At 40.3% G+C, this 26,508-nt stretch overlaps 1 protein-coding gene across 6 annotated transcripts in view; it reads right to left on the reverse strand.

The window, feature by feature from the left end:
* ankrd11 (ankyrin repeat domain 11) overlaps positions 1 to 26,508 on the reverse strand; it is a 111,426-nt gene that overhangs the window by 13,227 nt on the left and 71,691 nt on the right. For all 6 annotated transcript variants that reach the window (XM_042420030.1, XM_042420025.1, XM_042420026.1 and 3 more), the window contains 6 exons: positions 14,348 to 14,493; positions 9,270 to 9,402; positions 2,046 to 2,219; positions 733 to 933; positions 484 to 626; positions 58 to 205 (listed from right to left, as the gene is read on the reverse strand). In XM_042420030.1, the coding sequence (XP_042275964.1) occupies positions 58 to 205; positions 484 to 626; positions 733 to 933; positions 2,046 to 2,219; positions 9,270 to 9,402; positions 14,348 to 14,434 (886 nt within the window). In that variant the 5' untranslated portion in view covers positions 14,435 to 14,493. The remainder of the gene's footprint in view (positions 1 to 57; positions 206 to 483; positions 627 to 732; positions 934 to 2,045; positions 2,220 to 9,269; positions 9,403 to 14,347; positions 14,494 to 26,508) is intronic.

The following is a 26,508-nucleotide window of genomic DNA, read 5'->3' on the forward strand; positions in this document are numbered from 1 at the left end:
GTACATGGCTGATAACAGTCATGCAATTAGGTGACACAAAGATGTGATATTACATACCTGATGAACTTTCTTCACTTGAGGTGTAAGTGCCTTTCCCCAGCAACAGATTCAGCATAGTTGGAGAGTTGGCAACCTTCAAAGGTGTTTCACCTCTTCTGTTGCTTTGACGTGGGTCCCCTCCATACCGTAAAAGTAGCTTAACCACCTGAAACAAATAATTAAAAAAAAGTTAATATAAATTGCAGTTTAAGAGGCATTTTACCAAGTTCTAGTAAAACCTTGTGGTTTAGAATTTAGAGGTCAAACACAAAGGTCAGTGTGTCTCTAGTTTCACAGATATTATTAGGTCATATACATGAGCCATGAATAAGCGTGATACAGAGTCAGAGTAATTAACTTCCTACTTTCCTTACAACTTTGATATATAATGTTGAGGGTGTTCAAACATAACCTAGCTTTAGTGACTTTGCATTTTTTATTTACCTTGAAATGTCCATTGTTGGATGCATCATGTAGAGGAGTGTCATCATCCAGACCCTTGGTGTTGACCTCTGCTCCGGCTGCCAGCAGCTGCTTGGCCACATCATAGTACCCCCTGTTGCACGCCTCATGCAATGCAGTCCAGCCTAATCATAAGAATAATTGCCATGTGAGAGGTATATGCAGCACAGAAATGACTTTACATCGCTACATGCACAGAATAAAGGACAATCTGTATACAAAGCCTCTCACCTGCAAAGTCTTTTACATTCACATCAGCTCCCTCGCTGATGAGCTCCTTGATGCGGCGTACCTCTCCACGGATTGCTGCTCTGTGCAGCCGAGTCTCTCCTCTCTCATTTCGTTTATTCACTTTGTCTTTGGTTTTAGATGCAGAGTTTGGCGTTCCCTTCTGACCCAGACTGGACTGTGACTGGTGCTTTGGTGTTGTGTCTGTCGGTAGGAGATAAAGGAGACAAACTTCACTTAAACACTAGAAAGGATTCACATTTTTTACAGCTTTTAAAAAAAAAAAAAAAGCTTTAATCATTCTTTCCATTTTGTTTACTGCTGCTATTTAAAAACAGCTTGTTGGAATTGCTTACAGCCAGAAGGGGGCAACCTTACTCTAACAATCCGTAGCAGATTGGTTGGACCCACTTAACTTGAGCTCATTTCATCACATTTACAAGATTAAACCCAAGCCTTAATCACATTTACATTATTGAGTTTGCACAGCTATTGTCCCAAATGATATTTGAAACTCACTCACTTAATCTATGTCCATGCCTTCAGGCATGCAACAAAGGAATTAACATATAAATAAAAATGGCTATGCGTTAGTCCTCACCAACCTAATTCTATCTGAAATGTCAACAATAAGAGAAAAAGTACAATGCTGCAACAACGTTATTTTAGGAATGTAATACATGTAGGGCCAAATGCCTTCGTCTATCAGCAATAAATGTTCCATTTGAGGGGACATACGGAGAGAGTAATTTAATGAATGATCATCAAACAGCAGAGAAGACATCAGATAACAAATAAACAATAGCTGAATGCTTGGACGGTTTTTTCACTTTTGAGTGTGTGATTTGTCTAAGAAGCTGAGATTGCACCATTGGTTCCAGACTAACGCAACACCAACAGGGAGGTTACTTTCATTTCCTTGACGGTCCTATGCTACAATTCCGAAAAACAATTCCACCATTGTAGATGAACAAATATGTGACTGTTACGTGACTGGCTGGAACGACAAAACAACCACCTTCGCTGACAGCATATGTTTACATTGCAGCTGTAATGAAAATTAATATGGATTAGCTTGTATATCTAGATTCTGTTCTGTCCGGAGACAGTGAATGACTGAGATGTGGCAGAAATACAGCAGGGACACTCCAGAAATAAAACAAAAACAATCAATCCCATGCCTCATCCCCCCTGCCTCTTATTATTCACCTTCATTACTTTTCCACACACACTTCCACAGTCTACATTTAAAGTTTCATCCCATCCCTCTTTCCTTGTCTTCCACAGAAGACGTGGCCCCCATGATAAGCACGCACCTGGACTGTTGACGGACTCCTCAGCTGTCATTTGCATGAGCAAGGCCACCTGCTGCCGCTCAGAGAGGGGGTACCCGGCCCGGATCCCTGGCATCCCCATTCCAAACGGCAAGCCCGCCTTCCGGGTGTTGGTGGGCTCCTTTTTAATGCGCTTCCGCTCTGGACCTGGTTTCTCTGTAATGAAAGTGAGAGGAGAGAAGCAAAGTTAATTTTGTTGGGCTGCAAGGACACACATGAAAATACATATATACGCACATATAAATCTAATTTGCTTGTGGAAAGGGACAGTAATAGGTGTGTTATTAGTGTTTCACCGTTGAAGAATTTCAATATTATTATGAAATCATCCTCCAGATGTCTACTTCTGTGTTGGTATGAAAAACTAATTAAATATACTGCAACAATAGGGCTGTGACAACTGATTATTTTTACTTTAATTTAAATTATTTCTTTTTTTAATGAATCATTTAGTCTATATAGGATAACAAAAATAATGCCAAATACACTGTTGCTCACTTCGTCTGACATTAAGTCCAATAACACACCACGTACTCAATGACTCAACAAATTCTGTACTTAAAAATTCGTCTTTCCATTTCCACTGCAAAAAGTCAGCTAGTTTCCATGCCTGTCTTCTAAATGATTCTCTGTAAAACACATTTATATACTCGTCCTGTATACGTAGCCCAGTGTGTAGAGATTTGGTGCTAGAAGGGGGTGACTTCTATGTTTATTACCCAGCTGCCCCTGAGGAAGGGAGGGGCCAGCAGGCAGCGTGTTTATGTCTGTCTGTCTCCAAGCCAATCAGTCTGAATCGGGAAGAGAAGGAAGAGGGTGTGGCTTGGCAGAACCACAGTTATTATGAAATAGTTGGTGTACATTTCAATTCAACATGGCCTTGCCAAGGTCACCACATGCCTGCCTGCTTGCCTGCCAGGCTGACTGGAAACATGGTGCTACTGGACAAAAGCAGCTGCTCCACAGAGACACACCCAGCAATTATTTTCAGTGGCAACATACCATGTGATGACCCTTTGGAGAGAGTAATGCTACACATGATGACTCTAACACTTCATCACTGAGGGCAACAGCTTCTACGGCCCAATAAGAAAACACTAGCGACAATACACACTCCTGCTGCAAAGAGAAAATAGAAACAGCAGAATCAAATGTGCATGTGCGGAGACATCAGAAGAGCAGTGGATGTGTCTGAGCCTGATTTCTGTGGGACTTTTCTCATTCCAAGACTGGCTGCATTGCTCAAGGCCACAAACACATAAGTACATAAGGCGAGAAGGAAACATGGTGGATTGCACTTCCGGTGGCTAAAGGCTTTCCAGAAAAACATTTTTCCAGTCACAAGTACAGAGCTGATGAACTTTCACTAACATCTGTGAATACTTACAGCTAATGTGCCCCCACCCCTCTTTGATTCACTCTCACGTTCTCCAAAGCATTTGCCATTTAGACACATTCCTTCTGCTAAGACTTTAACAGTGGGAACCACAGAAGGAGCCCAAACATGTTTTTTGAGCAGCAGAACAGAGAAAGTGCTACGCTAGCTTTTCCAGGGTATGTTTACAAGATTGGGAACCAGAAAGGCAGTTATTACCCTGATGCACAGATACAGGGGACTGCTACTAAACAACATAAAAGGCCTCAGCCTTGTGACTCAGTTACAAGATTTATCATCAGTGGCAGCTACTGGTACTCTGACATGAATTAGACTCAAGGTAGCACAAATCTAAATGCAGATGGGACAGTGGTTTTGTTTAGAACTAAACAGACGATTGGAGGAAAAGTGTAATTCACATCAAAAGCTATTGAGCCAAAATAGCAACTAGCGACACCAGCTAAGCAAATATGAAAATGATATTATGTTTTTATTTTTGTTTAATGGGATGTTGCAGGAAAGTGGTGACATATAAAATTCACTCCACATGTTTATAAAGGAAGGGATGTGATGTGTTTATTTGTTAATCATCTTGATAATTTGAGGAAAGATACAAATCAAAATAGTAAAGAAGCAGGGATGTTCCCAATCCTTTAGAATCCAATACTTAATAATTATTTTATTTGTCTAACTGTTGAGTAAATACGTAGGCTATCTGGCACATTGAAGTAACAGATGTAGCCTACCAAATATGGTCCTTGTTTAAAACTATTAGGTTTTACTGGAAAAGATGTATCACTGTGTTGGTGTTGTGGGAACTACAAAAACACTTGCAATTATATAGTGGTATTAAGGAGTGGACTTTTTCCCCTCGTCTTCGGTCACACACAGACACCAGCTTGCAGAGATCACTTTAACCTGACAACGATCCAGATAAATTTGAAACCATCATCAATTTAATTGTGCAACAGTTGATATGACCTACCACTGGCTAGCATTAGAGCTTACTGGATCAGTGCATTTTTCCAACCTCAATGTGAGAACTCAGAAACACTCGTACCGATGCGTCCAAGTAATTTTTCACATTCACACACTTGCTTGTGGACCAAGAAGCTTTCACTGTAGGCTGTCATAAAGGAGAGCTGCACTGCAACAGTAGCAGACTGAGGTAGACACAACACAGTAAAGAAAGGATCAACATTTTATGATACCAATCCATTATGATGTGTCCTGAACGGTCCTGATACTGATCCTTTAGGTGATTCATCATCACAGGAGTCAAAAATACGGGTCACATTTGGATCATTAACTTACACAAATGGACAATTACATGACATAGTATGCCTGCTCCCATAGCATGTCTTTCTGTTGGATGTCTATTTAGGGAAGACAGCTAGGGCTTTTCATGTGTCTCAGTAAAATGATATTACTTAGCTAACAGACAGGGTTGAAACCTTACTCTCCTCACCGCTTGAAACTGGACTAACAAGATAAGAGGAAAGGAGAATAAAAAAAAGAGAAAGCTAGCTAGGAATAGTCAGCCCATGAATAGACTGCCTACCTGAGCCAGGGGAGTGGACCACATCAAACATAAATGTCAGGTTATAATAGAGGTAGCTTTTGATACGGCAGGCAGACAATACTACAGTGTAAGCCAACGCCAAAACAAAGAGACTGTCTGGTTCAGTTAGCCGGTTCATGACAAGAAGAACCACTCTAACCAGCTCGACCAGGTACGTTTGACCGTAGCACGTTAGAGTGAAACAATGTTCTGTTTGGGGACTCATGAAAATTGCATAAACAGGAAGTTAAGGCAGAAGAGACAGGAAGTAGCCAACAGGATGTTTTGTCAATGCTTTGTATTGAGCAAGAGAGACTCATAAATATACAGTATGAACATAGTGGGGTGTACAATGCTCTTTCTATCCTCTGTCTCTGTCCAGCTGGCACATTTGTTTCATATTGCTTTAATCAGTTATGCAGTGAGTATACTCCTTCTGTCTATTGGTTACATTCAGAGCCAGTTTGTCTGGAAGACAGACAGAAAGACAAATCTCTGCGTTGTAACCTGCCAGGGAAAAAAAAAGGTGTGTGGGCTGCAGATCTGTGCAAACCACTGTCTCCTTTTTCAACCCACTCTACATGGCTCAGCTCACACCTTCCCTCAATGTCCACAAACCTGACCATTATTACTATGCTGCACAACTGACCCAATGATAAAGGCAAGGCTGCAATTACAAGTAATATCCTAAAAGGTTGCAAAAAAAAAAGACTAAGTGACTCAGTTTGAATGTACAGTATTTAGGTCAAAAGAGACAGGAAATAACAACTGACATAGGACTACATCAACACCAAGCCAACTAAATAGAAAAAAGGAGTTTTGGCCAACTGTACATCCTAAGGAGGAACTTAAACATAAAAAAAATGCCTTTCAGAGTGGAAACAACTTCAAATGCCAGTCTTTTACTGCGAGCGCAGGGGGGCGACCATTCCCAATAGTATGACATTTGCCTGTTCATTCACAGTAAGGTGCTGTGTGGCAGTAACGTTATGAAGACAACGCTCTATCACCTCCAACTCTCTCTTGATCGCTCATCATTTTGAATGCCAATAGTGCCGCTCACAACAAACAGTTATTGTCATACACAAACATAAATATATGCAGCTGCCACTAATAATTACTTTCATTATTGAGTAATGAGTTTATTATTTAGTCTACAAAATCTTGGGAATAAAAAACAAAAAAATCTAAATTATCCAGAGCCCAAAATAATATAATCAAATTACTTGTTTCGTCCAACCAACAGTCCAAAACCCCAACATAATTGAATCATATCAAACAAAGAAGACCAGCACATCTTCACATTTAAGAAGCTGGGTCCAGCAAATGTTTTGATTTTTTTTTGTTAATTAATGAATTTATAAAGGAATTAATCATTAAAATTAACCATGATTAGTTATCTCATTTCAGCACCGTAAAATATGTCAACAAGAACAACAAAGTTGTATGTTTGCTTTAGTCAGACACAAGATAAAAGATCACAGAGAGCAGGAGGCGACAGAATGAAGTAACCGAGCTGCGTCTGTCTCGCTCTTTGTACGATGATGGCAGAGATTCAAAATTTTGTTGTTTGTCAACTAAAAGAAGATGAGGGAGCACAGGAAATGATGTTGTTTTCCTTTCGTTTTGTTTTGTGTTTCAGTGTAGATGGAGATACTCACAAAAATCAACGTGAAAGCCCTGGTGTGGGCACAGTTTTCACATGTAAACAGCAGATTCAGATTTATCCTCCTTAGTGTGGGCGTAGTCTTAATCTGACAAGATAATTCTACCAACTATCCCTGAAGTCTGACTGCTGCTACGGACAGTGGTGTGTGTGAGGAGGAAAAGGGGAGAGAGGAGCGGAAGGAGGATGACCTCAGGAAGGAGGAATGCTGCTGTCTAGCGGTCCTCAGGAGGAGGTCAAGGGAGGCTTGGCGATTCTGCGTAGGGGTGAGAATCGAAGTTTGGAATGCTTTGATCAACTTAATCTCTTAACTTAATGATCTGCAGTGTGGTGTCCTCCAGCATACAGCGAGTATATATTCCTGTCCTCTTTCAACCTCACTCTTGTAATATTTGTTAAAACTAAGCAGGCAACTTGCTTGGGCATGCTATTTAGAGGCTTTAGAGTTGATAGCAATGCATATAAACATCAGCATTACTGCAAAGGCCTCTGCTGCCATTATATAAATGGACAATGCTGTGAAATGCATTTAAAGACAGTCCAAGCTCTTGCTTTGAGCAAATCATTCAAATTAATTTGATATTCATCAGAAGTCAATTTCCAGCACTAGATTTTAATACACTTCTAAAGAATACAGCTGAGACGTCTGTATTATGAAAACTGATTAGAGAGGATTTAAGAACTACAGTAGAAAATCTGTCTGTGGTTTCTTACAAATAACACGTCAGCTCTTGCACCTCAGTTGTGATTATTTGCACTTTTAACCAGGTTATTTGATCTTTATCTCTTTTTGCCTGGCTGTTATTATGAAGCAATCACCGATCTAAAATATAAGCACATAAATTATGCAAATCATGCTAATTTTAATACACTTTCTTATTCCACAGTCACCACACAAACATTGCATACAAACAGGACAAGGTTGCAGAGCATTTTGGTATATGATTCACCATAGCCCCCCATGCATAGTTAATGCCTATCAGGTCAAGCCACAGCGGAAAGAGGGGTTGATAGTGTGATAGGGTGGATAGTGGGTGGTGGTGGTGGGGGGGGGGGGCAGTGACGTGTCAGAGGTGTAAAATTTTGCAGAGGGGCTAGACACTGACTCAGCAGGGTCAGGACTTCAAAGGCCAGGCAACAAAGTCAGACTATAAAACACAGATATGCAGAAACTTCTCAATATACAGTTGAAAAAGGTACGTAGACACAAAAGTCTTGACCAACAAGCAGTATGGGACTAAAACAACATGCACAGACATAGATACAGAGCGAAGCCATCCGATTAAACTACCAGGCTAACCACCACTAAGACAAAATAATATTGCCAGAGTGATGCAATACATCTGAATAAACATGGCATATTAAAATGACAGACAGATGCTAGCTATTTCTTTATATCAACTGTGGGTATTGTGTAATAGCATCAACCCTGAAGTCTTCCAGTCTTCTTCAGTTTATAAACACAAGAAACTACTAAAAGTCAGTTCTTTTCAGTATATGTTGCAGAGAGGTTAAGTTGAGAGTCAAGGACTAAATGACCATATAGCCCAACCCGCAAACTATTAGCATATTAATAGACAGACTGTCCAGCTATTGTTCCTGAGATGAGAGTTCACACCTCCCCTTACCGAGGGGGGTGTTAAACCTCTTTTCTGGAGAAGCTACAAGAAGCAGCTGAGGAAAGCCAACAGGTAAATAACATTAAACCAGCTAATGAGAATAAAATAAACAGATGAGCATCTCGAAGATACAGAACGCTCAACAGTCTTGCAACATGAGCATGCAAAAGGCCATGACATGCACAGAAACTACAGGGATTCAAGAGAGCCAATCAAAGGAGTAATGAGGAAAGTAATGAGATAAGTTAGAGTTTCTCAATCAATGCTTCCGCTAATTCATAATTCCCTTGAGCTACACAGTAATTACACACAAGTCCACGTGTCTACAAAGCGAGTGTCCGATCTTACTAAACTTGACCGCAAACCATAATAGTCATCTGTTGCAACACACACACACACACACACACGCACACACACACACGCACGCACGCACGTTCTGCTTTCCACTCCTGTCTGGAGTGGAAAGCCTTTTTCAAGTGTAATCACAGAATATAAACCAATGTAGCTACTCAGCCAGAGCTGACGATGAAGGCTGTTACCAAAGCCTCTGAGTTGGACCATTATCAACAAACTAAATCCTGAACCCCTTAAAGCCCAAAGCCAAACAAGCATGAGCAGTAGTCCTTCTCTCCCTAATTAAAGAAAACACAAAGCCAGAGCCTTACCAAAGCCAGACCTGGTCAGGCCTGTATGTTATACAAATCCTCACTTAATTGGATCATGATTTTGTGTGGTCTTCCTCTCCTTTCAGATTGCGATTGCGGGAACAAACTCCTCGGTTCTGCCACAGACACACAGCTAACTTTGAAGCTAGAGCTGGGAGCCCATTTACTTCACAAAGCCCAACCCCCTATCACACAGCATGCCTAACTACTTCCTGCCAGCCCGAGAGGATGTGATGTAATAGTTCCCATTCTCACTTCACAGTCACATGGAGGTGGAGATGTCAAGGCAGATGAGTAAATGCATCCCGATATGCTCTTACCTGAATCAGAATCTTTCTGGTCTCCATTAGCTCCAGCAGTGAAGGGCAGCTTCCTTTTAGGGGCCTTTTCTTTCATCTCTTTGACCCCATCACTGCGATCCAATTTGGGAGTCTTGTTTGACAACACTTTATCCTGTGAAAGAGACAAATCAGGGCATGAAACACTTTGAGTAACATGGTTGAGTTGCAACAATGTAAAAATAGCACTGCAATTCACACAATGTCTATTTTTTAAGAACAGAAAATATGAGAATTTAAAAAGAGACACAGGCCGACAGAGACAGACGTGTATAAGCTAGCTGTGGATCCTCTAGTCTCCTCGTTTAGTTGGTACCGTTCTCTGCCCTGACTCTTTTAGCCATTATGGGCTCTGCAGAGGAAAACTTTTTCCATGGAGTTTCCTCTTAGATTCCACAGCACAAAGAGCCAGGCGCAGGCAGAGGAGGCTAAGCTGACGCCGGCTCGGCTCTGTGGTCTACAGCTGCTGGAAACAATCACATGTCTGAGTGTATCTGCTATCAGCAGATGTAAATACTTATGTTTGTTGAACTTGTTTCTTTGTTGTTTTGGAATCTGTTGGTGATAGTGACTCTCTTATCCCAAGTAGCAGCTTTTTAACAGAACAGAAAAGATGTGACAGAAATAACTATGTCTTGAGTTGTGCCTTTTGTCAACACACATGATAAAATGTGACAAAATTATAATGGTTTCTTGTAGGGGATACGATTAATAATTATTTTAATTGAATTATTTTTATTATATTAATCTATATATATATTTCTGGATTAACAAATTTCCTGCTTGTCATTGCTTTACAATTGCTTTGAAAAGAGAAAAAATAGCAAATCCTTACTTAGAAGCTTTAAGTAGCAACTGTCCATTATTTTTACTACGTACATTTGGATGAGTAAGAAGTAAGTGAAAAAAATAAAAAAAGATATACAGATACACAAAAACACGGTAGGACACTATTACATCTATATAATATGTAGAAAACCATCAAAGGAAAGCTGTAATGCAGACGATATTGTCTTCATCAAATATTTTACATTCTTAACTAATTTCGATGCTGTGTACAGTTGTATTAATAAGGAATACACAATTATTAAAAATAGTATCTTGGCAGATACTCAATATTAAAAAGGACTAGGACTGGTTCAGAGACAACAACCAAAAACAAAAACAACAACAATAAAAAAACTTTACATACATTTCAGTACGTAAAGATATGGCGGTTAAAATTGTAACATTGGTGACCCAGGGGTGTAAGGGTCCTAATGACCTACACACACAGTGGCTTTGTATTTCCTCCCTCCACCACAGGAGGGATATACAGTGGAAGCCGCTTATAGTGATTGTGTGTGTTGTTCTCAAATTGGTCACTTTAAGTGGATGATTATTATTCCCAAGTTTTTTTCTTTTCCTTTGTTTCTCATGCAGATTACCATCTAACTAACATATTTATTACATGAATATAAAGTAATGAAACCTAACCCTACAGTCCAGGTCTCCGACTTCCGTTGCGCCAAATCGGACAGTGGTGTGGTTTCTTGCCAAACTCTGATTATAATTCTTGATATTTTAAAAGTTTCCTCACTGAATATAGGCAGTGAATGCTGGTTTTTGATGACTTTTTAAGTCTTTTAACTGATCTACAGTTCGGCATTACTTGCTAGGCCTGATCCCTGCAGTTTGAGCCGCTGACAGCTGTGTGGACGCCACGGCACGGCTGGTGGAGCTGACAGCTAGTGGAGCTAGCGGCTAAACGGAGCCAACAGCTAAACGGAGCCAACGGCTTACCTCCTGTAATTGCTGGATTACAGCTGCTGATTGTCTGATATCCAAGGCAGTGTCTGAAACGCAGTCGTGGGTTATCCACTTGAGAGACTGCGTTTTTCGCAGATAAGGTGACGGATCCTGAGCTGTCCGGGCTCATGTCAGAGCTCCTAATCATTGAGAGCCTGATCAGCCAACTACTTAACCAGCAAGCTAAACTGCACTCTCGCCTGGTCAAGCTGAGACTGCTGGACAAGACCCAAAATCAACACTGTAAGTGGACTACTTGATTACTATAAGCGAATTATTTAAACAGCATTTGTATAGGAATGATTCTGTCTCAAGCTTTTTGATTCATACAAGTGGTTGATCACTGTAGCCGTTATCATTATAAGTGGTTTCCACTATACTTGATGCACTCTTTATGAACTATATAATCTGCAAAGTAGAATAAGATAAAGAAACAGACCTATCTAAATTTGTTATCTATTACGATTAGAAAACTATTGTTATGTAAAAAAGAGGTTTGTGCCTTTTATCACAACATAAGTTGTAGTGAGTGTCCGGTCCAAGGTATGCATACTAAACACATCCTCCTTAAATTCAGGAATATCTCAGGTACAGTTGTCAGTATCGGTGACACGCTCTACGGAAAATAAACATTACTGGATTAAGCACTCAATGAGAAGGGAAATTCCGCCAGTAAATCCCTGATGTTTTTGTCAAATCTCTCAATCCTAACTTCACAAAACACATAAGCATGCAGGCAAAGTGTGTGTTTTGGTGCAAGGTCAATATGTTTTAACCACTATGCTTCAAGTACAGAAGGTTTAACGTCTCCCTCCACTCAAAAATATAATTTTCTTCTTGTTCCTTGTTGCAGAATGATGTATTTGCAGAGTTTGACGCTAGAAGGCTGTTTTCATATTCATTTACTGAACGTGGGAAATTTTAAGGGGCGGGCCTATGAGCATGATTTGAAAAATAAATAGTTTGGAAGCCAATCCTTGTCCAATACTCAACTTACACAAGTGTGATGTGGAAACTTGAAGCCTCCAGCGCACATACAGTGAGAACAGACTTTACAATGAAGGATGAAACATCTTGTGTCCAGCAGTTAAGCTTCTGAGATGAAATATATTCTTCTCCCTCATTAAATTTATTTTTTAATGAAGGCGAAGGAGTAGGTGTAATTTTAAGGATTTTAACAAGATAACCTTTTTTTTGTGTGGAAAAACCATATCAGACACAAATTATTATTCAAGGTAGAGTATTTTATATCATCTTAAAACATGTCTGGAGGGGATCTTTGAGGTCTTATAGTGGAGATGCAGCTCAGATGTAATGTACACATGCTCACTTTCTTTCACTTAATTTCTCAGCCCTATCTTCTGTCCCCAACTCATCTCTCTCTGTCCTCGGGGCAGGTTTTCCATTATGTGTCGACTCTTTGAACTCCTCCCCCTGCCCTGCCCCAGTCATAAGACTATGATGTCATGGTACAGTAGAGACAAACAGTGTCAGCTACAGTTAGCTGATCTCTCCTTTCGCTCTCCCTTCCTCTCTCTGTCTGTGTCTCCGCTCGGCTACATCAAGGCTTTTTACAAGAGAGGAGACAATTAACGCTAAAACCATGATGCGTACATCTGGGCATGTGCAAAACATACAGTATATCTAAGAGGGGAAAGTGAAAAGCAAGGGAGTGATTTCTTTAAGAGAGAAAAAAAAACAAAAACAGATAACGGTAAATGCAGAGCTAGATTGTGTTGGTAGAGAATGGTCAAAAAGGCAACGCTTATCCCCACGGTTAGTTTTTTTTGATGAATTGAATTTTTAAAAAGCTGTGACAACTGGAAACTTCCCTCAGATCTGCCTTCATAAGACACCCTGTTTGGTGGTCTCCTAGCAATGCCTGATCTTTTCGTTTCACTCCGTTTTCCACCCACCCCTGTGCACTTCATTCCCTCCCTCCCTTCCACCATGCCAGAGTCTGATGCAATCCTTTGCAGAGGGCTGTAAATCTATGCCTGCATAAGCACAACCTCTCCTCTCTTCGCCTCTTGGTGCTGCTGCTTGTAGCTTAACAGTTGGCACACACTATGACATCATCAAGCTGCGCCCGACACTTTGTTCCACAGCAAACAACATGACTGCGACTGTGTAAAATTAAGGGGACGTTTCCTTCGTAGCCTACAATTCAAGACAGAATATGTCTTAACCGGCCAGCGAGCCTATCCCATTCCAGAGAAGCCTCTGAATGTGGCTGAGAGATGCATCCTTCTTTGTAGTCATCAGTATCCAACATCCATTATGCAATAGTCAATTGTGTAATTGTGCATTAAGATGAACCCGGTGAAGTTGGGAAATATCAAATAACCATTTTATATTAACCAGGATTTTTGCATTCAGGTGGTTCCTGCAATGTGTAAATAATAGAAGGCTCTTGTCTAGGCATGTTCACTATTAATTAATCACATAAATGATTTCCTCATCTGTTGTGTATATTAAAAGGGGATATAGCTCTAAGCTGGGCTTCTGCATTGGTCATATATTCCAGCGAAGCTAGTGAAGACGAATTCAAACATCAACCAGTTGTTTTATAATTCTAGCTGTTTTCTTATGTTTTATAAATGTACATAATATGCTATATATCTACTGAAGTGTTCATCTGCTATTAGCCAGTCCTAGGTGATATCATCTTCATCAGTAGATGCCAGGCCCGACACAGATTTAGGTTTGAATTGCTTATTTTTAAAAAAGGAGGCACGGTTGACGACGTGTTTGCTTAACTGGCAGGGTTCTCAGACGTTCCACCTTGTTACTGATATGTGAACTTTGTAGCTCTAGTAACTGAGAAATATTGCACAGTGTGGCAAATCCAAGCCAAACTTTGAAACATTACCTCATTGACACAGATGGCATCACAGACACTGAGAAACTTGCCTGATTGCCTCCTACGAAGAGGAGTCAGGGAGCAGCATAAACCACAGAACAGCATCACCGACAGAAGCTGGTAGACATGCAAATATCATGCTCAAGGACACTTAAAGGGGGGGGGGATACTTTCTGTCACAGTGCATGTAACCCAGGCTTTCAGGTTGAAGGATGGTCTGGCTACCATTTCAAAACCAACTTTGGTATTTCTAAAGCTCACGTACCCTTACTATCTTAAAATTGTTGATCACATGTAGTGGTTTAAAGTCAGGTTTCAAGGATAAACAGTAATTCATTTTGGGATTATGCGCTTATACAAACATTTGGTTATTGGGCACTGAGTGAGTGTGTTTGTTTATCAGTCTTACCTTCTTCCCACCCTGCTTTTCCACCATGTCGGTGTTGAGTGGGAAGTGGTCCAGCTGGGGGGTTTTAGAACCCCCACCTTTGGGCATCGTTCAGCTCTCCCCACGCCAAGCTTCATTCACGCTGCCATTGCATCGTCATCAACCGTCTAGAACAAAGAGAAAGGGAAAAAAGAGAGCGGGGGAGGTTAGCACCTGGCCACTATGGTTCTTTGAAAACACATTTACACACTGCCAGACAATGCAGCCATTAGCGGTACATCAAGCACTCTATTTTCAACCATTACACCCCTGCTCTGGAGGAAGAGCAGTTGTGAGGGAGGACAGCAGTCTGGGTTGCAGCTGTGGCAGGCTAAGGGCCTGGTTATGACAGAAAAGTATGGGTTCATATGACGTATTGTCCCACCAGGTTGGTGTGTTTATAGCTGTTCCAAACAGCCACACTAGAAGGTGGAAGCTGACTGTCACAGAGAGGGGGGGGGGGGGGGGGGGGGGGGGGGGGAATACGATCATCGTTAAATATGGTGATAACTGTGCACACATTTTCAATCATTCTCTCCTGGAAGTCATTCGGTGTTGCGTTTGGTTGTATGTATGAAAAATTGAAAAATGACAGACATAGTTCGCCAAAATAGACTTTTGTGTCATGGTTTCAGACACAAAACAGACTAAAAACTCTACGTAGTGCTTTGGTAAACCCGACCAATATTATATTGGACTTTGTCAACTCTGAATACAGAACAGCAGATCAGCGACAATGTTACCTGTAACTTGTAGCTGCATCCAGCTTTAAGCACAATCATCGTCCAAAATAAGTAAAAGAAACAGCAGTAAGGGTTAGAAACACCGGTACGATATATCCAGGCTCAATGAGGAAAAACATTTTGTAAATAAGCCTCAATAAAGATATATAACGCTGCTCACTTTGTCTTTGCTAACCGGCTGGTCTTAAAACGCACATGTGAGTAGCTTACTGGAAGCTCATTGGACAAGACGTGCGCAATGCATTCTTGTTGTTGTAGGATTCCCACTTAAGAGCGGTATGGGGAATCTACAGCCTTTTTCTCAATTTTCTATGGTCATAGGGCACCAATTTCAAAAATACACATTTCTACTACATAGGTGACCTAGTTTTAAGAAATCACCGTACTCACAGCGCTGAATTTTTCCCTTAGCTCTATTCTAATTCATGTCATCCCTATCTTAGCTAAGTAGCCTTCTTATAACAACAACAACAACAAAGTTACCTGCTATGATTGGTTTTCTTAGGAACTCATAGAAGTTTCTGTACAGTTTAATGCACTCTGTGTTCCCATTGTCTATGTTGTCACCTGTGCTGGTACACAACAACATGTGTTTTACTATCCTGTGCCCTCCTTCATGAAGAGAGGCCTTCTGCTTCACAGGGCCATGAATTAATAATACATTCCATCCCTCAATTCTTTCCTCCATAATGCACTTTCTCTTCTGAGTGCGTCCAAGTATAATCATCCTTGTGACTGACCGAGTGAGTGAACAGATGAGACCATGGGTGCATCATTTTCTTCTCTACGCCGAGACATTGGCACTCCTATCTTCCCTGGCGCCACTTCCATCTCTCCTACCCCCACCCTCCTTCCCTTCCTTCTGCAGTTATCCTATTCAAAGACTGCTATTTATATCCCTCCAGTCAAGTCAGTCAAGTCAAGACAGCCAGCCAACCAACCAGAGAGGCACACAACTACAGAGGATGTACTGCTCCCCCCTTTACTGGTGTATAGAAAGAGAGACATAGCAAACCACAGCCCCCTTTCCTCTCTCCTCTGGCTTATTGTTACCCCTTCTGCTAGCCACTCGCTTCAACCATCCTTAAACTCCCACCTCTCACCACACCAAACAACGTAGCAGGAAGGTCGACTACTCTCAGAAATAAACAAACCATGCAGCGACACACACACACACACACACACACACACACACACACACACACACACACACACACACACACACACACACACCTCAAACTGGGTCAGCTGGGCTTATAGAACAATAATCTCTGCACTATTTTGGGACTACTATGATGGGCGGTTATAGCAACAGAGCATTTCGCTGACATGCAAAATACAGGAAAATGATGTTTGCAAGCTAGCAGTAACACAAAAGGCACACACAAGGAGAGGAAACCCTGTTCAAAACCACAGGCCTCATTTCCTTTGTAATTCCATCCCAATCAAAAGATACATAACATCTGCTAACAGTGTGTGTCTGTGTTTCAATCAGTGAAATGTTGTTGCCACTAAACAGTTGATTAATTCCATGTGTGTATTTGTGTTTACATGAATGCGCAAGTGTTTTTAACTGTTTTTCTACAAAAATAACACCAAGTATAACAAAACTACTCATTTCTTTTGTAATGATGTCAAGCAGGATTGTGGGCTCGACTGTAAAGGTCGTCTAGCTGCCCTTGGCATCTAAATTTAAACCATTGTAAACCAGTTTGCTCAGTGTAGTTAGACTAAAACAGCAGTGGGTGGCTAAAAAAAAAAAAATCTTGGACTGAATGCTCTAAAGTAGGAACTGTGTGGATACCATGCCTTGGATTTTGAATTTAGTGAACCAGGCTGGAAAAATCATGAATTACATAAAAGACAAAGAATGTCTGCCAACTATAATTTATTCTGCTATTGCCAGTATTGCCAAAATGTTTGCCACATTTTCTTTTTTTGGAGTGATGATGATCCCTTTGAGTACCCTATATAACTTTAATCAAAACAAACAATGTTCCAAATGTTTTACGTGATACAACTTTAGTATTTGAACGTCACGACTGCACACACCTTCACCTAAACATGTTTTGACTGAGAGGAAGTGGCTGAGCTGCACTAATAATTCAAAATAAGATTGATAATGTTTGATTGCAATTAGTCTACTCTAATTCATTTGCACCTTTAATGTTACTAGCTTGGCAATATCAGTGATACATCATGAGGTTACAAACAGTGGTTAGCATCTTGTTTTTTTAAAGTCCAACTGATATAATTGAATCATTCCTCTTTGCAGTCAAACATAATGTCAACATGTTTTTAAATATATTGGTAATAGTTTTGTATTGTTAAAATGAAGACAAAAGGTCTTTGTACTGTGCAGTCGGCTGCTATCAGGCTCAGTGTGACGTCTGCTCTGCCTATGATTGAACGCCACGTTATTGCTTTATTCAAGATTTGATTTGCTGTATTGAAACAAAGACTCCAGCTACGTAAGCGGATAACAGAATGGTATTTCATTGAATTAATGCAAAACTAGCGGGAGCCATCATGTAACCAAAGATTTAATTTCAGTTGGACTTTAACCTCATTAACTCCGTTTGGACACCAGCGTCCACTAGTTGTCCCTCTCTCCCTTTCTTGTGGTAGTGTCGTAATAAGGAAGACCTTGTGTTTACAAAAATATGGACTCTCCAAATGTCCTTTTTAGAAATCTGACTGCGACAATTTTATAAATAATTATCAACGCTGTGTGCCATCTTCTTCAGACTTTAGGCAGGTATTCACTGGTATTTAGTTTACAGCCCCATGCTGCCCTTGACCTCTACAGACAAAACCACTGGCAGCTATTTACACTGAGAAAAAAAAAAAAAAAAAAAAATTTAGAGAGACAAAATGTTTAAATTTTGGCTTCAAAGACCTTCTGATCTGTCTCTATATCACCTGGAGTGTTTCTGACAATTTCACCAGAAACTTTGGGAGGGTTTCTTTCTGGCAAAATCTAATGTATGCATATAGTCACTGTGGTTCAGGAGCTACAGCCATTTTAATTGCTCCAAAATAAGGGTGGAGTGGAATAGGTTAAACAACCACTATATGAAAAAACAATAGAGACTTATTGCTGGAAAGGATCTTTATGCACTTGTGGGGAGATTTGAATTAATACATAAAACCATTAATATTAATTAGAAGATATAATATCATATCAATAAAAGAATTCATTTCAGAAAGAAGTTAAATCAGCTCCAGTTAAATATTCAAACGGGGTAGTCCGGCTAAAGATAGGAGCATTTTAAAAATATTTTTAATGTTTTATGCATGACGTCAGCTGAGTTCGACTTGGCCATGGAGATGATAACTGCAGAAAGGAGTGGTGAGAGGTGAGCCAGAGAAGCAATCTCTTCCAAATGAAGGACAGGACCTGCCAGTACTACTCTCCATCCTTTCTCTCTCCCTTGCATAAACACACACCTTTCTCCCAACGTCCCTTGTTCCTTTCTCTCATCTTTCCTGTAGCATCCTCTCTATCCTCTGAGCCACTCCCTCTGCGGTCAGATAGAGGCCAACACTTCAGCATATTGCAGCATGCTGTGTGCACACTCAGACACACACCACAAGCACGCTTACACCAGAATGTTATAGTACCAGCATACTTGACTTGGGAAATTCATAATGTGATGCTTGACCATATTAAGCAATTTTTAAGACCTTCAGGACGGAAAACTATATCACCACTTGTCTGTGTCTTAACAAATACGCAATGAAAGTGAAACTGTCATGCAAAATGATCAAAGGCAGTTTGATTCACAACTTAAAATATTATTTCTCCAGTTAAAATAATTTCGGTACAGTACGTCACGTATCCAGTCAGCTCTAAAGCTAGCAGCTAAGCTAACTAGCAGAGGCCTCCTCCAGGATCATACAGAATCAAAAATGCCATCTCAGCCTTCATGAATCTCTAAATAGGAGTAAATGCAGCCACATTTAAAAGTAGTACATGTGGCTGTGGATGTGTCTACTTTAAAGCATGGGAAGTTATTCCTTTACATCCTGCCTTGTGCCCTAAAGGAAAGTGGTTTTAAGAATAAAAATGCTGATTTTGTGCCAGAATGCAGGTACACTAAAATATACGCAACTGTGATCTCAAACCTGGAGGGCTTATTGACCAATCTCTAACATACCAGTTTTTAGCTTTGCAAGCTGCTACTACATGCACTTGTGATTATACATGGGGAAACAACATACAGAGATAGGAAACACAAAGATGTAAACACACACACTGCTGAGAAGTGAAAGTGCAGATGCAGATGAAACGCAGTTGTTTGCTCCAACCCTATGCCACTCCTAACTCATGACTCTCACTGTACACACAGAAACACACCTCAAATTTTTCACACTGACAGCTGAACTACACAGCAGCTGCATACAGGGATGGGCATGTTGCTCTCTGTCTGTCTGTCTGTGCTCTGGTGTGTGTGTTGTGTGCACAAACCCCATTGCCTATTGCACAATCAGATACAAATCAACAGCACACTCCCTGGCAGTCAGTCAACTGATATCCCTGTGTTGGTCAAGCTTACATATAGTAACATAAATGATGAAGCAAATGTTGCACAGGTCACAGTGTCCTCATACCAGAGATGCAGGCTAAGTTTATACTTTTCTAAGGAAAGTCATCACAGCTGCTGCAGCAACACAGTGGAAGTTAATTAGGAGCATAGGTGCCAGATCTAAACAGATATTCATACACCTGTCTTTTTAAGTATGCAAATTTTAAAATGTATTTTCTAGAGGTTTACAAAGGCAGATACTAGAAAACGGCTTTTGACAAAAATCCAAGTGCACCTGACTCAACTGAACAAATATGTACATGGCAGAGGAATGGCAAAATCAAACTTGTGCTGAAACATTGCATGGTCTGAGTCAGAGAACCCAACACATCCGGTATTGCAGCAAGATTTACTGGCACAAGTTTAAGGCTAGTGCTAAAGCTAGCTTAAAAACACACACCTGCCTAGTGCTGCAACTAACAATTATTTTCCTTAGTGATTAATTTGTCGATTATTTTCTCGATTAACTGATTGGTTGTTGGGTCTATAAAATGTCAGATGACGTCCTCAAATGTCTAATTTTGTCCAAAATAAATATCTTTCTCCAAAGATATTTAGTTTACTGTCATAGAACACTAAAGAAACCAGAAAATATTCACATTTAAGAAGCTGGAATCAAAGAATTTTGACTTTTTTTCTCTTAAAAAATTACTGAAACCGATTAATCAATTATCAAAATAGTTGACAACTTATTAATTAATTGTGCAGTTCTACACCTGCCAAATGTGTTTTCAGGGGAATTCAGTTCAATTCAACTGACACAGCTCGTTGTGTTTTGTTTCTGCGTCACCTACCTGCACACACTATGATATAAGTTAGAGGTTTAAGGAAGGTTATAAAAATCACAGCTTTGCTTCTGCAGAGATTACACAGTGCCTTGCCATTCTTTGAAAGACTTGTTCATTTGTCATTATTTACTAATTAGGGTCAAGTCTGAAGTTAATAATTAACATTCACATACAGTAAAACGCAGAGGTGTAAAATGGCTTTTCAGCCCATCTCTCTCTCTCTCTCTCTCTCTCTCTCCAAACAGAGATTCTTCACCATCTCACAAACTTTTGAGCAAAACAAACATAGGGAAGGGTTAATGATGCGTATTGGGACAAAGCTTGTGTGTTTGTCATATGGCTAGGCAAAATAGATCAGTATTCCTCATTCTCAATCAATCTTTTTTTTAAATTAATTGTGAACTGTGATGCCGTACTTTGTTGTTGAATTTAACAACAAAGTCATTACAGAGTCATTTCTCCTACACTGACATTTGAAACATTAGAGAATGCCAGCTAACAATGTCCAGTTTGACCTCCGATTGCCATGCAGTCTGATCAATTAAAAGACAATTTAACAGGTAATTTCACATATCTAAACAAGTACTGCAATTTGTGTTAGAAGAAAGTCTTCTGGTTATTGTGAAATTGAAATTTTACCATATCACCCAGCCCTAGTTTGTGCATGTTTGTGCCCTGCGGCGCCTGTGGCAGTCTATTGACATGCCATGCAGGAGAATGGACTATAGAGGGACAGCAGCAGCAGCAGCAGCTAGCTAGCCTGTTTGGTGTGCAAATAAAGCCAGCCGGGATCGGCTGCAGTATCCTGGCAACCAGAGCCCAGCTTGGCTGCTCAGTCCCTGACCTGGGCCCATTCACTTCATTGTAAACCTGTGTAGAGAAAGAAGAGGCCGACATACGAACGCACACACACAAACACAGGCTAACACATACACGAGCATTGAGAGGAATTATGTATTATGCTAGAACAGGACTGTGTGCTTACAAAATGAACTACAAAATGAGCAGCATTACTGTGTGCAGAGTGTTTTACCAAATAACCCTGATTATCTGTCCTTCTTGAGGGTGGAGACCAAGCTTCTACCAAGTTTTTACAGTTTGCTTTAGGAATACTTGATACACTATGTCCCTAGAACTAGTTTGTATTTTCAGCAACCAACAAAGTTCTTGGGTTAGAACAGTATTAGAACTCAATCTGTCATTTCTTCTTCCACTAAATAAGATCCTCGTGCCTAAATGTCTATATGAGCAGCAGGTGATACACAAGAGCGACTGGAAATGACTAGATATATCTGAAATGTGAGTGAGTGGGAGTGGTCCTATTATCCATAAGGCTCTAGGAGTAGAGAGAGCAAAGGAGTCAGATGTGGGGAGGAATCCAATCACTTGGTCTGATTTTCTATTCTGAGCACGTTCACTCTCCCTTACACCTCTCTGTTCCATCCAATAACAGCTCAGTGCTTGCTGCCTGCCTGCCTGCCAGTCTGGTAAATCATGCTGTCTTTGCCAGTGACCTCGCTAAGATAGCGGCAGGCCTGTATATATATGCAGCTAGGCTGCAGGAAGGCCAGAGACAATCTAGTGCTTTTTTTCTAGTGCTTTTCTCCTCTCCAATTCCTCATCACGGCTCTGACTCATTCTTATTTCTTCCCCCTCTCCTCTCTGAGTACTTCTCTCTCATCTGCCTTTTTCTCTATTCTCAACATCTCGCTCTCTCTCTCCTCTCTCATAGGCAAAAGCCTGACATTGCCACAGCAACGTGTGAGCGCACACACACGGAAAGCCTGTTGCCTAGCAACTCAGGGATGAGACAGATGCAGGCCTATCAGAGAAGCCGGTGAAAGAGCCGTGAACGGAGAGAGGGAATCTATTGATAGAAGAGTGCCTCTGCATATCAACCTCAAGCAATGAGGATTCAATCACTTTCTGACCTTTGGATCACTGTCTGACCAAACAGGGCTGTTTCCTTAATTCACACACTCCTATGTGCTGACAAACGTCATTTCTAACAGAGCAACTACACTGGGGCACACAGTTAGTTGTCTGTTGTCACTTTGCATTCATGTTTGTACACAGAAAATGATGTAAAATGTGCAGTGAAACTCATATGTGTGAAAACCTTTTATTGTGAACACAGTATTTAGAAATATAACCAGTATAAGTTTACAGCACTACTACCGTCAAGACAACAACAACAAACATTAGCTGAAGCCACATTATCTGCTCCAATTCTCTGAATAGCTTGTCCTTATTTTCACATGCCCAACCCCCCCTGACTGAGTGGTTGTCAAGCAGGACTGATGGAAAGAACAACATTGTGTTTGGTAAACCCATCTTCCCATGCAGGGAATGTACCCAGGCTGATTAGGTTCACAGAGCAACGCACAAAATGCAGCACAATAACAAGAACTCATCTTAAAGGTGTCCTAGTTACCAGACTGTGTTTTTTAAGGAGTGGTTTGAAGGAATACTTTGAATTTAACATCACTGTTTTTGCCTTATACTGTAATGATTACACTTAGAAATCGTTTGGCATGAGCTAAATCTGTTATCTCTGTGTGTATGTGTGTGTGTCAACCTAGACGACTAGCCATTTCTAGCCATTGCCTTAAGCTGCCAGTATACTCCATCATATCGGATTAAGGGGGGCTGTGCCTGACAATTTCTGTAACTTTCCAAAACAGACAATCATACATTAACACCCACTTCACGTAGTGTTTGGCCAGCTATGCAGAGGCATGGTTTGAATGTCTCTTTCTCTCTCTTCTCTAGCTCTCTTTCTTTATTCTTCACACACCTATTTCTGTCACTTTTCACGTGTACAACTGAGTGCAACATTGTGACTGTCTTCCAGGGGAGAATGTCTGAAAATGTGCGCCGTTTTCCCCCCCTACCTTAATGATATCACGTCTTTCCCCTGTCTATCACAGTCGACTTTCCATGAGGTCCTAAAGAGTGACCGTTTCAAACAGCTATAAACAAATTGGATTTTTGACGTGGGTGGACAACACATCGTACCAACCCGTTCTTTTCTATTATAACCTGGCCTTTCAGCTACACCCACACTGAGCAGCTTAGTGAATTTAGATCTGAGGACAAAAACAAAACAGTATAGATGCACTTCTTATTGAATGGTTCGCAGTTTATTTACATTAATCAAGTTCATCTGTTGAGTTTATGTATGTAATCAAAAAACGCCAAACACTGTGTATCTCTTAATTAAATTAACAAATAATAACTCCAATCTTCAGGAACACTTAACAATAACAAAGTGTGGAGCATTTATTCTCCTCCTAACAGCCTAATCCTAACAGCTCACATCAATTTTAACATTTCTGCCAGACAGATGCAAATCTACTTCTGACCTAAACAACAGTCCAAAACAAGGTCAAACTACCGCAACGACTCGTGCTGAATAGCTTTCAAACTTCTGTCAAAATAAAATTAGAACAAAGAATTTGAAGGAAAAACATAGCTGATGAATAAATTACTTTCATGACTTTCCATGAAATTATCGAAAATATTTCAAGCTGAGAGGCGAGAGCCAATTCGCATGGAAACCACAACATCATTGCAGCTCCATGTGCTGAAACAGTACAGTATGTGCTTACTGACACTGCTAGCACAGAAAACATTAAAGCAAGCCTTACATTTCCAACAAATATGAACTTGACAATTACATAATCCCTTACACATATTTAAGAAGTGTGACATATCTGACGATGCATACGTTAAACCCAGCAGTTGATGGAGAGAATAGAAGGATGTGAGTAGCAGAATAAAGAATACATCTCTGGCCGAGGGTGACCATTTCTACATCAAAGACTAACTAAACTAACTAGTCAATATATCTCCTACTTATAAAAGTTGAAAATGATTCTTCGATGAAGAATGTTTGGAACCTTTCTGTGCCTGACAAAAAAACTTGACGGATTGTAAAAAGACAGTCATTATGGGAACATAAAACAGTGTGTAGATATAATATATGCCTTGAATAAAGATCAAACCATCTTCTTATTCCTGAAATTGAAACATCAGGGAAGGTTACCAAGATTCCCAAACTACAATAATAGTATTGTAAATATGATTTAATAGAAACTAGATTTGATGAGCAGAATTGCGCAGAAATAATTAAAACAATACGCTGCTCTGCAAATAGCCAATTAGAGCCATCTGCGGATGAGTGGTTGAAGTGAAACTGCTGTGTTACACATTCCAACACAAATGGAAACACAATGTGCTTCACAGAGCTAGAAGAACAACACGCATATACACTGGAGATAAACAACATAAGATACACATTAAATGAAACAAGAAAAGACAACCGTGTCTCCCAGTTATATACCTAGATAAACAACATGAGCTTACAGAGTCTAGACCTACTTAAAAGCACGAGTGCCAGGACCAGTGGTTAACAACATACGTTGAAGTGGAATCCCGTTCCTCATACCACATGAGCCTCTGATCATACTGGTGACGTCAATTAAAGACTGTGAGTGATTAGCGCTTAGGATGGACATCAGAAGTGAGAGTCAGCTTTGAAATGTCATCATGCTTCATGGTGAGGATGGTGTGTTTCTGGTCATGTGCAGTGGTTGGATAAGACCAAACATTGCAATTAGCATGAAGGTCTCATCGGACCATAGAACTTTCTTCCAACTCGTCTAAGAGTCTCCCACATGCCTTCGTTCCCAGATGTGTTTTCAACAGTGGCCTTCTTTTTGGCACGGTGCTGACAGCTAACCTTAACTATCCTAAAATCACTTGACACAAGCGATCTCTATTCAACTTATTATGCAACTTCTAAAAAGTATATCAGTGATAGATTTAGGTGTGCCATAGTGAGTGTTTTTCAGTTGATCAAAGTCAAAAAAGATTAATTAATCCACTTTAAATCAAAGTCGATGTATTAATGAATAACAGAGAAGAGGAAATCATTTAGTCTTTGGACTAAAAAGGGACAAAGTTTCATGATTTACACGAAGCTTTCACATTAGAAAAAAAAACACTCGAGGAACAAATATTTATTCAACCAGGATTTAGTCTTACTAAAAATAAATTGTCGATCAATACGAAAATAATTTCCAGTACCAGCATGCTTTCTGAAATGTAGAAGACTGTGTGGGTCACAATGAAGGACTTTTTTTAAAATCACAATTTTATATTTGCACCAATAAGTGAAAGGCATACTTATTCTGCTTTTCTTTAAAATATCTAGTCCACAAAAAGTGTTACGATCTAATATATAGAGAAATCACTGCTGTTGACTCGGATTTCTTTGGACAATTCAGAACAGCTGGAGAATGAGGGAGATGACATACGTCAGGGGTCCCAGTCCAAATCTGAACCCAGGACATGATGGTTATTGTGGTATGTGGTTTATATTTAACTGAGCAATAAAGCCAACACATCTGCCTATTATTGTAAAGTGTGCAACATGTTAAGATGTGTGTGTGATCTAGATCATTATGCTCCTGCAAGAGAATGACAGAGAAGATAAATGATTGAAAGTGTGTGTGTGCTGCGCGCCCGCTTGAAAGAACATGAATGAGTGAGTGTGTGTGTGTGTGTGTGTGTGTGTGTGTGTGTGTGTACAAGTATGTGTGTATGGTAGTAGAATGTGAGGCACAGTGACTGGATCTACATTAATTAAGGATTACGTGAGGAGGTAAAAATAAATGCAGAGCAGAGGGAGAAAGCCTGGATGGATAATGAACAGAGCGAGAGATAGGCAAGGGAGAAGAGGCACAGAGGGTGGATATGACCTTTCCACAGATGAGCATCATAATATCTCACAAACACACGTTCACGCATACACACGCATGCACGCACACACACATACACACACACACACAGATGTAAAAAAAAAAAAAAAAAAGCGCCCATCATCCAAAAAGTGTCCCACTTTTGAAGCAGACTGTATGCCATGATGGTAGCTGTTGTTGAGAAGCTATGTGAGCACATGTTAGAGACTGTGTGTACTAAAGAATACAAGCTTGAGCTACAGACAAAATATTGTCAAC

This window comes from Thunnus maccoyii, chromosome 1 (genome assembly GCF_910596095.1).
Source record: "Thunnus maccoyii chromosome 1, fThuMac1.1, whole genome shotgun sequence".
In the NCBI taxonomy this organism is placed as follows: domain Eukaryota; kingdom Metazoa; phylum Chordata; class Actinopteri; order Scombriformes; family Scombridae; genus Thunnus; species Thunnus maccoyii.